This window comes from Podarcis pityusensis (assembly GCF_964106645.2).
Source record: "Podarcis pityusensis genome assembly, chromosome: 1".
NCBI classification, from domain to species: Eukaryota; Metazoa; Chordata; class Lepidosauria; order Squamata; family Lacertidae; genus Podarcis; species Podarcis pityusensis.
In genome coordinates, this window is record NC_138028.1 from 48925264 (window position 1) to 48937989 (window position 12726).

At 40.0% G+C, this 12726-nt stretch overlaps 1 protein-coding gene across 4 annotated transcripts in view; it reads right to left on the reverse strand.

Annotated features, from left to right (window-relative positions):
* The window catches only part of PALS1 (protein associated with LIN7 1, MAGUK p55 family member), a 51944-nt gene that overhangs the window by 26093 nt on the left and 13125 nt on the right, over nucleotides 1-12726 (reverse strand). For 2 of the 4 annotated variants that reach the window (XM_081020871.1, XM_081020874.1), the window contains exon 2: nucleotides 5703-6222. In XM_081020871.1, the coding sequence (XP_080876997.1) occupies nucleotides 5703-6105 (403 nt within the window). In that variant the 5' untranslated portion in view covers nucleotides 6106-6222. Of the gene's footprint in view, nucleotides 1-5702; nucleotides 6223-10909; nucleotides 11126-11556; nucleotides 11623-12726 lie in introns of all 4 variants that reach the window. The other 2 variants (XM_081020872.1, XM_081020873.1) reach the window with 2 other exon arrangements.

The window sequence follows — 12726 nt, forward strand, 5'->3', positions numbered from 1 at the left end:
CTTCTGCCCCTGTATTCTCTCTCTTCCAGGTATGAACTCTGGCAGCTCAAAGAACCCAGAACAGAACATGAAGGCTGCCCCCCCCCCAAACACACAGAACGTGTTGGGCAGGGGGGAGAATTTCCCTCAAGCACCACCTCTTCTCACAAAATAACACCTTAAGAGGCTAAAGAAGGACTGCAATAAGAGTGAATGTTGAAAAGGCAAAAGAGCAAAAATATCCCACTGTTCTCATACAGTAAAGACAACCCTATTCTATCTCGGTTTCACAAACAGCAACATAGGCATTACAAGTTTAATTCTAGATTTGGTTTGTTGGTCTTAACAATATAGATAAATCACAATAACTCCCATTTTCTAGCTCAAGCGATGAGTCATACATTAAGATTTACTCCCCACAGATTTTCACAATTAAAAGAAAACAGACTGGCATAAAAAGTACTACAAATGGTATTCTGTCTATGTACAGGAGCTTTTTAGCTCTTCTCTCATGCTGACAGTGGACAAAGGTCTGAAGCAGAGTAGCATCTCAAGAAGTACAAAGATATGCTGGCAGAAGGAAAAAGCTGTCCACCCTTCCTCTCCCAAACTTGAAGAGAACATAGTTTGCTCACAATAAAGCAAGATTTCTTCTCAATACTTTGGAACTGTTCCTATTACCTTATGCGATACTCTATATTTTCTGATTTCAGCAGCAACAGGGTAGACATCCAAAGTGCATATCGTTCAAATTAATACCAGAGAATAAACAGAAGTGCAACTAAGGGGAGGATTCTTTTTCAGCATGACTGGAAAGCAGATTTGAAGGAGGGAGAGGAAATTGTGCTGGGTCATATTAAATAAATGTTGAACTAGGCATCTCTGAAGAATAGGACAGGCAATAATATATGCCCTGCTCTCTGAAGCAAATTCTTATTTGGGAACATCACTAGTAATTAACAGGTGAAAGGACTATTTTCTTTTGGAACTTTACAACCCAAGGCAATGCATGCATGATTTAAATATGACAAAATCTAAAAGCAGCTATATTTAAAGTAAAAAAAGAAATGAGGAAGAGGAGGGAATAGCTGCAGGGTTTTTGGGGCTTTCTTCCTTGAAAAACAAAATTCAAACTATAGCCAACTTGCATCCTGAAGAAAAATACAAACGCAAACAGAAACAACAGTTATTTGTTTGTGTGTTATTAAAAATGCAGAATCGCTTATGCTTAACATACAGAACAGTAATACCATATTTTTCCGTGTATTAGACAAGGTTTTTTGACTCAAAAATCGTGTCAAAAAACTGGCGTCATCCAATACACAGATAGTGGCATGGGGGGGGGGGAGCGGCACACCAACCCCCCGGTTGGCTGGAGCGCAACTTCCCGTGATGCCACTGCATGCGGGAAACACTCCCTAGATCATTTCCCGCATGCAGCAGCATCAGGGGAAGTTGCGCTCCAGCCAACCGGCTGGCTGGCGGGAGCGCAACTTCCCCCAATGCCACAGCGTGAGGGAAACGATCTAGGGAGTGTTTCCTGCCCGCAGCTGCATGGGGGGGAAAGCTCAACAACTTTGTGCCATCTCCCCTCATTTTCTTAAAACTGAGTCCCCCAAAATAGGGGGGTGTCTTATACATGGGGGAGTCTTATAGATGGAAAAGTATGGTATATCAACGGGTGAAGTGTTTGATTTATTCATTTATGATTTTTGAGGAAAAGTACTCATATGACAAACCAGTGAGGGAAGGAACAATGTTAGCAAACTGCCACATTCCTGGGGTACAATAGCAGTTATATGCTGCTCCTTTCCAAATATAATATAATATAATATAATATAATATAATATAATATAATATAATATAATATAAAAGATATAGAATTCTTTGCACAGCCACACATTTAAACCAAGCTTGACAGCTTTCAGAGCAAGCTAGAATTTTGTTTTGAAGTTCAGCAAAAGTGTCAAATGTTGAATCTAGAAAGCAGAAAATATGCCACGCTTACAGAAAAATCCATGTTATAAATACACAGTGCAGTTCTTAGTGCTTATTTTCTTCTACCCTTTGAAATTTAAAGATGTCAATATTCAGCTACTTGTAAGCACAACTACTTTGAAGGCTGAAGACTTGAGACCTCACTTACATGTTATCTGCAAAATTTCACATAAATGTGGGTATTTCCCCTACAAGTTCCTCAAAGTAGCAAGTATTTATTCTAGTATTTATGCACTAATGCATAAAATATCAGTCTTATTTTACTGGAGACTGAAGAAAGACAGAGTCAAAAAATATTAAAGCAGGTGAAAAACCATAATCCCTGCAGGTGTTGTTTAACCCTTTCCACCCCTGCTGAAGGAAATCCCTATTCTAAAGGTTGCTTTAGCAAGTTAATGTCAAAGAATTCTAGACCTTTGGGACTTTCTCCCCACAAACCCACCAGAATGAACTGATGGGACTAATCTGTAAGCATGCTCAAGCCAGCCTCGGTGGCTTGCCACCCTACAGAACCAACATGTAAATGGTATCAAGAAGGACTACACATGGAACAAGAGCTTTGCCAACTAGTAGGTCCTAACCAATGCCTAGACTGTGAATGCTACTCAGGCTGTATTTTGGTGACAGTTGCCAATGTCTCCATGAAGTCCCATCTGGCAGAGCTTTTCCAAATAGTGAAAGCCATCCTTGGATGGGTTCTCTCTCAGCAGAGATTAAGCCATTCCACACCTGCTGTGATGGGCTTTCACATATATTAATCCTCCCTGCATGACACTGTAACTGCCAGGAATTTAGCAGAACACTCTCATGAGTAAAAACTATAAGGCAGAATGCAGTCAAATACACATAACAATTCTGCAGCATTTCCATGAGGAATGCTATGAAAAATGAAGCTTGGGGGAACAATGCCTGGGCATTGATTAGGACTTTGGCTACAGAAAGCAGAATCTTTTAATGAAATAAAGAATTAAGTGTATGAATACTAGACCTCCTTCTTATACTGTATCTAAGACTGGTTACTGGTCTGCAAAAATCAATTCACAACTGTAGCATTTTCTCAAATTAAATCTCTCCTCATCACCACAGCAACAGGATCAGACTGCTTGCTCTAAGTCATGGGTAGGCAAACTAAGGCCTGCGGGCCGGATCAGGCCCAATTGCCTTCTGGAGTTGGCTCACGGACAGTCCGGGAATTGCTGCGTGGATCGCCAGCATGTGTTCTTTCCCTCTCCCTCCCACAGCAGTGGCAGCTTCTCCCTCCCTCCTCCTGGCTTCTCCCTGCCCTGCCTAGAGGAGGAAGGGGGGTGGGCTTTGTTGGTGCCAGCAGCAGCAGCACTCAAGCGGCCACCATTTTAAGCAGCCCCTCTCTAGAGCCCTTTCGTGCGCTGCTCATCGCCCCGCCGCCGCAAGCCTCTGCCGCTCGCAATACACAGGTAAGCAGCCACCGGGGCTCATGGTGCTCTTGCATCATTCCCCCCCCCCCAAAAAATATAGTCCCTCCACAAGGTATGAGGGACAGTGGACCAGCCCCCTGCTGAAAAAGTTTGCTGACCCCTGCTCTAAGTCATATTTATAAAGTTAAAATACAACCAATGCCTTTAAAGGCAACACAGGTCAACAATTTATAAAATTGATGAAAGTAACAGTAACTAAACTGAAAAATTGAAACACTATTATATTTTAGCTAACAAATTATTTGTTGCAGATAGAAAGTAAAAGTGCATATCTATATTGTTGTGATTACCTATGATGGATGTAGCTACTTTCATTAAAAACCATGTATTGTTCCAGAAACATTTTCTTTTAAGTCCAGTGGCAATTTTACCCAAGTTCCTTACTACAAAACAGTTCAGATAATCTATCCAGCCATATTTACTGACACTTAATCATGGTTTCATGTGATGTCTGAACTGACAAAGGATGGTTAGCAACTGGCTAGCAAACCACAAATCAGAAGTTACGGGTATGGACTACAAGAAAATGTTTCAGTGTAGAATGCTCCTGTTCAAGCCTTAATCCACTTCATTTACCCCCTTTTCTGTGCCCATCCTGCAAACCAGTCAGCATTGTGTGGGTTCCTCCTTTAAGGTTTTGTTGTAAAGTGTTACCAGATTTCTGTCATATGTGGGAATCTATCAACCCTGCTTCTATCTCCTCTTGTGTTTGGATGGTGCTATTTTAGCTACATAACAAACCTGGTTCTTTTGAATGCCAATTCTTATCAGTGTATATATGATTATGGTTTGAGGTGGATTGCAAATCATAACTTGTGTGGCATGATGTCTGACTTGACATGCTATCGTTATAGCCACTGCTTTGCCTCCAGAGGTCACTGCAACTAGAGACTTAGGTATTGAAAAGACAGAAAATGAACTAGACAAGAATTTGCACAACGCAGTTTGGTGTGATTTACCAACTCCCATAATATAAAGAAAACTTTCAGTCTAACATTATAGCAGCTAGAAAATTACCTTTAACCACCTTTATATATCTTACTGCTTTACACTTAATTTACCCCAACAATTATATTAGGTCATCATTTTACTCAAATAATATGCCCATCAGTAGGAATGTATATAGGAATATAGTCCAAACCTAGGGGAATAGATATTTGCTTTCATAAATTCTGCACTATCATTTAATTATTAATTTATACAGCACTATCTGTGTACATGTTTCTTGACTAGTCCTCACACTAAGGGCTCCAGGAATGGGAAAAATGGAGGTGGAATAAACAGAGGGTAAATGTGTGATTATTTCAGTTATACATACTTTGGCTAAGCTATAATAGGATTGTTGTTGTTATGTGCCCAGGCAGTAGCTTTGTTGCTTGTTCATGTATAGCGACACTAATTTTTAACTGTTAACTTCCAGTCCTGGCAGGCATAGCAAATATTATTGTTGCCCTTTGCCTGGTGTCTCCCCAGGCACGACTGTTTGGCTTACCATGTATTTCTCCTTAACATCTCAGTATGTTAGATTTGGATTAATTTATTTGCAATACAAACATTTTGCTTAGAGCCTCTCTGTTGTTCACTCTCATTAGTATGCATCTCATATTCATGCATGGCATGTGCTTTGCCTAGTAAGTTTCTGAAATGCTTTCTGAACTTAAAACAAATATAAAAGCAGCATTTTAAAGCGCTCTCCAAATGTTATCCTGCAGAGCACATGGTTCCTAAATTTTATTTATTTAAACAATTTATACTGCTATACTACAATTGTCTCTAAGTAGTTTACAATGATACCATACAAAAAGTAAAAATCAATTAAAACCATTAACATCAAACTTCAAATTAAATTCCTGCTGGGGGGAAAAAAGTCTTCATTAGATGCTGCAAGTTCAGTAGGGAGGGGGCCTGTCTGACATCAACCAGAAGGAAGTTCCACAAAATTGGGCCCACAGTTCTAAACACACGGCTTTATGGGCTGTGTATATGATCCTTGGGGAACCACTAACAGTGGCTTCCCTGAAGACCTGTGTTCAATTTAGGGATATAAGTGATTAGGAGATCCTTGAGGTATCCTGGACACAAATTGTTAAGGGCCTTGTAAATTAATACAAGCACCTTGAACCTGGCTTGGTAGCATATGGGCAGCCAGTGAAAAATTTCTGAGCACCAGAGTTAGGTGCTGGTGATAGTCTATCCCCATCAACTGTGTAGCTGCAGCATTTGGCACCAGCAGGAGTTTCATTAAAAAGTTTCATTCCAAGTTATACATACCTAGGATTTTCACAGCACAATGTGGGCTCTCTAGAATAACTCCTTCGCCTGTGTCAAACATAGGGTTGTCTATTCCAGTTTTGGGAGGAATTTGAGCTAGCTTCTTCAACCGCATAGAAGAATTAAGGTCCAGTTCCTGTTTCTTTCCATCTTCTTCCCGCCTTCGCCTTAGGTCCTCTTGTTGTTGCCTAATTCGCTCAAGTTGAGCACTCCTCCGCAGTGGCATCATCCTGGTTCCCAGATCACCAGGGCAATCAACAGCCATCTCTCTGTGCCTCTGAGGCTCCTCAAGCGGTACAAGATCCACATTTTTTGTTTCACTGTCAGAATCTTCTGTTATATGCCCATTCATATGAGAGGTTGTCATTGTTGTATGCAGTAAGTCGTACCACTTGTCAGACATAAACTCTATTATAAGGCCTATTTTCTTGAAGGTACCACTTAAAATCCATTATAGCATGAACCAATTCTTCATATGCGTCACCAGATCAAGATGAAAATAAATTTCCAACAAGAAAATCTGAGAAAATATAAAAACAACACAGTAAAATTAACTTCACCTAATGTTACAGTTACATTCAATTGCTATCAGTAAATTTAGCAGAAATACTTGGGTACCGAGATTTCCACATTCTCCCTCTAAGGTAAAAAGCCAATTGCTCATATTGTGGGGGAATTTGTACACTGCTACATGTACAAATGCAGATAACTACACTGGCAGAGGAAGGGAAGGACCCTCAAAACCAGCAGGTAACCTAAAAGTTCCCAAGGCTGTATGTGCTATGTACACAGGTGAATCAGTACTTGGATAAGGACAACATAATATGGTTTAGTAATTAGTCGTTCATTTAAAAAAATAATTATTAAAGATTTCTTTGCCAAAATATGTGCATTGTCCTTTTTCAAGTTGTATTTTATTTCAGATCAGTTTCATTTGTTGTGAGACGCGAGTGTTGCATAGAGTATGAGGATAGGAAGAAAAGAGGGCGGAGGAGGGAATGGTGAGTGGGGTGAGGTCGGGTGGCAATTCTTCTATTCTTCTACTTGGTGTTTGTGTGGGGGTTTGTGTCAGCATTACTTGTATGGGTTCTCTTACTATTTGCTTGTTTATTTCTTTGGCGGTGAGAGGTTGGGGGTGGGGCCTAAGGTGTGGTAGGTTGTCTTTGGTTGGCTGTAGTAAGATTTGTTTTTGTTTGTGAGTGGGGTGTGTGTGTGTGTGTGTGTGTGTGTGTGTGTGTGTGTATTTTTGGATCAGGTTAGCCAAAATGGTTTGTATGCTGTCAGCGGATTCTTGTTTTGTTGGGTTATGTATGTGATAAAGGGGAACCATACCAGGGTGAAGGCATCTTCTCCTATTTGTCTCTGTGTCAGTTTCAGTTTATTGGTTAGTTTTTCTAAGAAGGCTTTCCCCCCATACTATTTGATACCATTGGTCTATGCTTACTCCTGACAGGTCTCCTCAGTGTCTGGCTATGATGTTTCTGGCTGCTGAGAGAAGGTGGGTTATATGAGCTCTTTATAATGTGAGTGGGCATTATTATCTTGGAAGATGTTCACTACGGCCAGTTCTGGGGTGTGTTCTAATACCTGTTTAGTTATTTTGCATATTTCTTGTAGGACTGCTGTCCAGAAGGATTTGATTTTGAGGCATTCCGACCGCATGTGGAGCTTCTGAAAATTTAATTTACAGGAAGTTTGTTACTCTAATTTTATCACATAGATTTTCCCATCAGTAAAAGTCCTTGCTTTAGGAATCACTGACAGCTTCCTTATTTCCCTCCTATGAGTTTTCAAGGCTCACAGTCTTCCCTCAACTAAGACAGCAATCCTAACCCCTGATCTGCCTGCTGGTGGGAGCTACTAACTCCATCACAATAAAGGAACCCTGCCATGTCCAATGAAAGTTTGGAAAAGTGCATGCTACCACCAGCAATGTTCCCACTGGTGGCAATGACTAATGGAGCTAATGCAGCAAAAAATGTCAGGAACAACTGCCCTCTCCTCCACACCTTTTACCAAGGCTGGTAGAAGGGGTAGGACTTTAGATGCAGTTGTGGATCTGCCACCCTGTCCTATTCTGCTGTTCGTGGCTAGTCCTTTAGATTATTCTGTTACCTAGCTTCAGGTTAACTGTGCCTCTGTTGCAAACCGGTACTCTTGTAGACCACCATTATCAGTTTCTGACCTCTCTCATTTGCCTTTGTTACTCAGAAGAATAACAGTTCAGTTAAAACAACAACGACTAAAAATGTTTTTGGTTTCATTATGCCCATCTTCAAAGCTTATAGTTTAGAAAATGATTATTCTGCACTGGCTTCAAACTGGGAGGATTCCTTCCCACTTTCGTTCACAATCCACAGTTGGCATATCTCATTTTGAATATTGTGGTTTATGCAAAAAACATAAAGGACACAGACTTCAAATTATGTGACATACAGGAGGTGTACGTTTTTTAAAACTTTATTGCTGAATGGTCTGAGTGATCATCATTTAATTAGCACATGATGGCTGTTAAGGAAAGACTGACCATGACAAAGTTTCAAACTTAGTAAAACAAGTTTCTGTTTACACTGTTTAATTCCCTTTACTCCCATCTACTTAAAATGAATGATAGACTCTGGAGGAGTACATTGGCCTTGGTCTTAGTAATTAGCAATAAAGAAAACATGCTATGTTTAACTTTATACTACAAGCTGAATGATTAAATTAAAAGTGTAATACTACAAAATCTGAAGAATCATAAATAACCAGGACTATATTAATTTGCAAGTGCATTCTTTAAGCAAGATTCCTTGTGGATTGACAGGCGAGAGAAAGTTGGTGGGTGAGAAAAACACACTAACAGTCAGGGACACTGGCCTCAGGAACAGTAGAAGTCATTCCAGCTACTAGGTTTTACAAGCTCAAATATGTGTAAGTAAATGTCTAGCTCATAAAGGGTAAGCAAGCAGAAGTAAGTCACCAAGCTATTTTGTCTATAGAGTATGAATGTACAAGAGAAACTGGGAGATATTTCATGATTTTGCTATGAAAAAAGCCAGAAAAGATTTCAAGTAAAATGGTCTATTTATAAATGTTTACAATCACATTGGTTCATTAGAATAAAAAATGAAAAACATTGGAGGATAAATTTAAATTAAATTTAAATTATTAGGATCAATTTAAAAGTTATAAAAACTCAGTTTATGTTATGCCAGTTAGGCAACCTGTGACTTTCCAGACAATGTTGGTCTCCAGTAATCATCAGCACAGCTAATGGCCCAGGATTACACACACTCTCACTCTCTCTCTCTCTCTCTCTCTCTCTCTCTCACACACACACACACACACACCATCCTTCATCCAAAATTCACAGGGCAGTTCATGACATAAAAATACAAAAGAACAGAAATAATCTAATCTAATCTAATCTAAGGTAATCAAACCAAACTCCCTCTTTTCACAAACACATCTAAAAGTCCACAGAATTTTCATCAGGCAAAAGGCCTGGTTATAGAGAAAGGTTTTGCCTGGCACCTAAAGATATGTAATGAAGGCGCTAGGCAAGCCTCCCTAAGGCGAGCATTCCACAACCAGGGAGCCATGTTCTCATGTTACCACCCTCTGGATCTCTAGTGGAGGAGGGACATGAAGAGCCTCTGATGATGATTGCAGGATCTGGGTTGCTTCATTTGGGGAGAGGTGGTCCTTGAGGTATTGCAGACCTGAGCTGTTTAAGGCTTTATAGGTCAAAACCAGCACTTTGCACTGGGCCTGGAAACTAATTAGCAGTCAGTATAGTTGGGCTGGGATTGGTGTAATATGCTGAAAGCCTCTTGCACCGGTGAGCAGCCTGGCCACCAAATTCTGCACCAGCTGAAGTTTCTAAACCAACCAGAGCACAGACGACGGAAATTAGGCTATCCCTTTCCAGATAGAGGCACAGCTAGGCCACCAGCCAAAGCTGAGGGAAGGCACTCTGCACCAGTGAGGCCACCTGAGATTCAAGTGACAGCAAAGGATGCAGGAGTATCCCCAAGCTACATACCCACTGCTGCAGAGGGAGCGAAACCCCATGAAGAGCAGGGAACCTTCCATCCATCCTGTCTAGAGAACTGCCCACTAACTGAGCCTCATTCGTATCTGGATTGAGCTTGTTTGTTGGCTCTCATCCAGTCTATTACCAAGGCAAGACCAAGGTGTTTCATGTTGTAAGGGCCAGGGCCTTTTCAGTACTGGCCCCGATCTGGTGGAACGCTCTGTCACAAGAGACTAGGGCCCTGCGGGACTTGACATCTTTCTGCAGGGCCTGCAAGACATAGCTGTTCTGCCTGGCCTTTGGTTTGGACTCAGTCTGACCCTTATGTTTCCCTCCCCTTATGGTTTTTTTTAATCTAGGGGCTACTATTAAAATGAGGCTGCATTTTAAATTGTATTTTAACCCATATTTTAATAAATTGGTTTCTCCCCACCCCCATTATGTTTTTATTGTAATTTTACTGGTGTTAGCTGCCCTAATAAAATATTTATTATTATTACGTCACCCTGTGGTCTCCATGAAGGTTGGTATATAAATATAATAAGTACTACTCAGAATTGTTTTAAAGATTTTCTTACACATCGAATCTGAGCATATTGATTTCAACTGTACAGCAGAGCAAGATGTCTTCAAATACAAACAAGTTCAAAGGTCATTATAGAAGTGCAATTAATTTAATTTAATTAAACAAGTAATACCACAATTCAGTTTCTGTAAAACGAAAGAGAGCATTATTTTTAATCAAATTTAGAATTTGTTGGAAAGAGTTGGAGAACAACACTAAGAGTCCCAAATCAACTCCTTGCTTGTTGTCAGTCTCACCAATTTAGCAGGACTTAAATCTGTGACTGAAGAATGTTGATTAATCACACCAGTGCACCAATCTTCATAGCCTGATTATTGCACTAGCTAAGAACAACATTGAGTTCAAAGTCAGTTCATAATTTCTAGTAAACATCTAAAATATGTAGATGGTGGGAAATGACCACACTAATGGAAGACTTTAATTTTTGTATCTATAATGGAAGCATTTTATTTCCAGCTACTGCATTCTTTAAAGCTCATATAAAAAAATGCCAACATTGAGTAGATAGATCCTGAAAAAGATGCCAATCAATATTGAGTAGATATATACTGAAATAATGGAACATAGTTTAATTCCCTTCATTTCCTCTCTCATGTCTCCCACCTTTGGGCAGCAGCTGGAACTCCTCATTTATACCAGATTAGCATTCCATTGGCACTCTCAGGAGCTGACTGTTTGTTTCCATAGCAACAGCTCTGCCAGCTAGCCTGCAACTTGTGCAAAGAAAAAACTTAAATCATGAAATCGCAACCAGCCATTCCTCTGTCTTCTCAGATTCTTTTCTACTGAAGTCAGGTAACAGTGATTAGCATCCTAAGCCTGTTAAACAGAAAATTAGATGATTACTCATATGCAAAGCTGTACTACATCTTCCTACTAGCTGTATCAAGCTCAGTTGGCAGATGGCTAAAGCTTCCTATAGTAAGTAGAAGTAATGATGTCAAAACCTCTAAAGAACAGCACGTAAACTATCTGCTCTATTTACGTCAGTTATCTGAGACCACTTAATACTGACTCAGGTGAAAATTCACTTTATGTGATAGGCAAAAATAATAATTGTAGATTTAATTTAAAAGTGTAAACTATCAGGTTCACTTATACTAATGCTGTGTGCACTTTAGAAAACCTTGAAGAGTGGACTGCTTAACAGTTCAGCTGATTTACTGGTCTTCCAACCACCATGAAAAGATATCCCCACTATTCATTTCCTGTGAAGCTTATTCACAAAGGGGGGAAAAGAGTCTACCCACCCACAAAGTAGTTCTAGTTTCTCCAACCAATCAATAATACAACCTGGAGGATCAGACATCAGTTTCCTGGCACAGGTAAAATGACAATTTCAATGCCACCTCTTAGAAAATGCAACTAAGTGTTATAGGTCTCACTTATAAATATTGTGAAACCCATTTTGATTGGCTCCAAAGCAGTGTTAGAAACTCAGTTATATAAACTAGGTGCCAAACCAGAGTTACAGTTGCCAAAATGGAATGCCTAGTTGTCATTTTGGGGCCAGTCGGTTCAAAAGTGGTATTTTTCAATATGACTTTTTGGTTCCTGACATTCATTCTGACTGTGCAGATAAAATGTAATGAATACAATTCTACAGGATGTGTTGCTAGTGTGTGAAAACAGTCAAGATCCAAGCATCCCCAGGCATGCACCTCCAGAGGGTGGAGACGTCAGGCACCATCCTGGAACCTAGGCATCTTCACTCGGTTGCAAGTGCCGATAGCCATGTACAAAATGCACATGGCAAATTTTAAACACTGTTGCAAAAAACAACACACAGTGATTCATGAACACAGTGGCTTTTCATACCCCATTTCTTGGTACAGCCTTTCATGTCCTCCAAAAAACCACTTGATGATCAAGGGCTACTAAGAGTGGTTACAGTATGGGACACCAGGGATGGGGGAGAATTGACAACTTCTCTATGAACAAATGCAAGAGACACCTCAGATCCAAACCTTCTTCCAAAACAGTTCAACATCATGGTTAACTGCTCCTTAGCTCCTGGCAATTTGCTTCTCTGGAACCCCCCTTCAGAATAAAAATTTGCTTATGCCACACATACTTTTTTATTGATAAGAAATACATTGGAAAACAAATAGAAACAACTCCTAGCAGCGCTAAAACACATAGAACACAACTACTTTATAATATGACCATGAGAAAGTATAAAAGAACGGAGCTACATAAGAATATGAATCATTCTCAAAATATAATTGTAAACAAGCCTCTCACATATGTACCTTAAGTATTATACAAACTCAGTGAGAGGTGGGAGCTTGCTTTTGCTGGGTAATCTCATTTATATTAGGTCTAATGTGAGATAAACACTCTCATCTCCTCAGCACCACAAAGAAGCCTTTCTCTTTTCTGATCTTTCATAATTGTCAGAGTTCAAAATCCCTATTCAC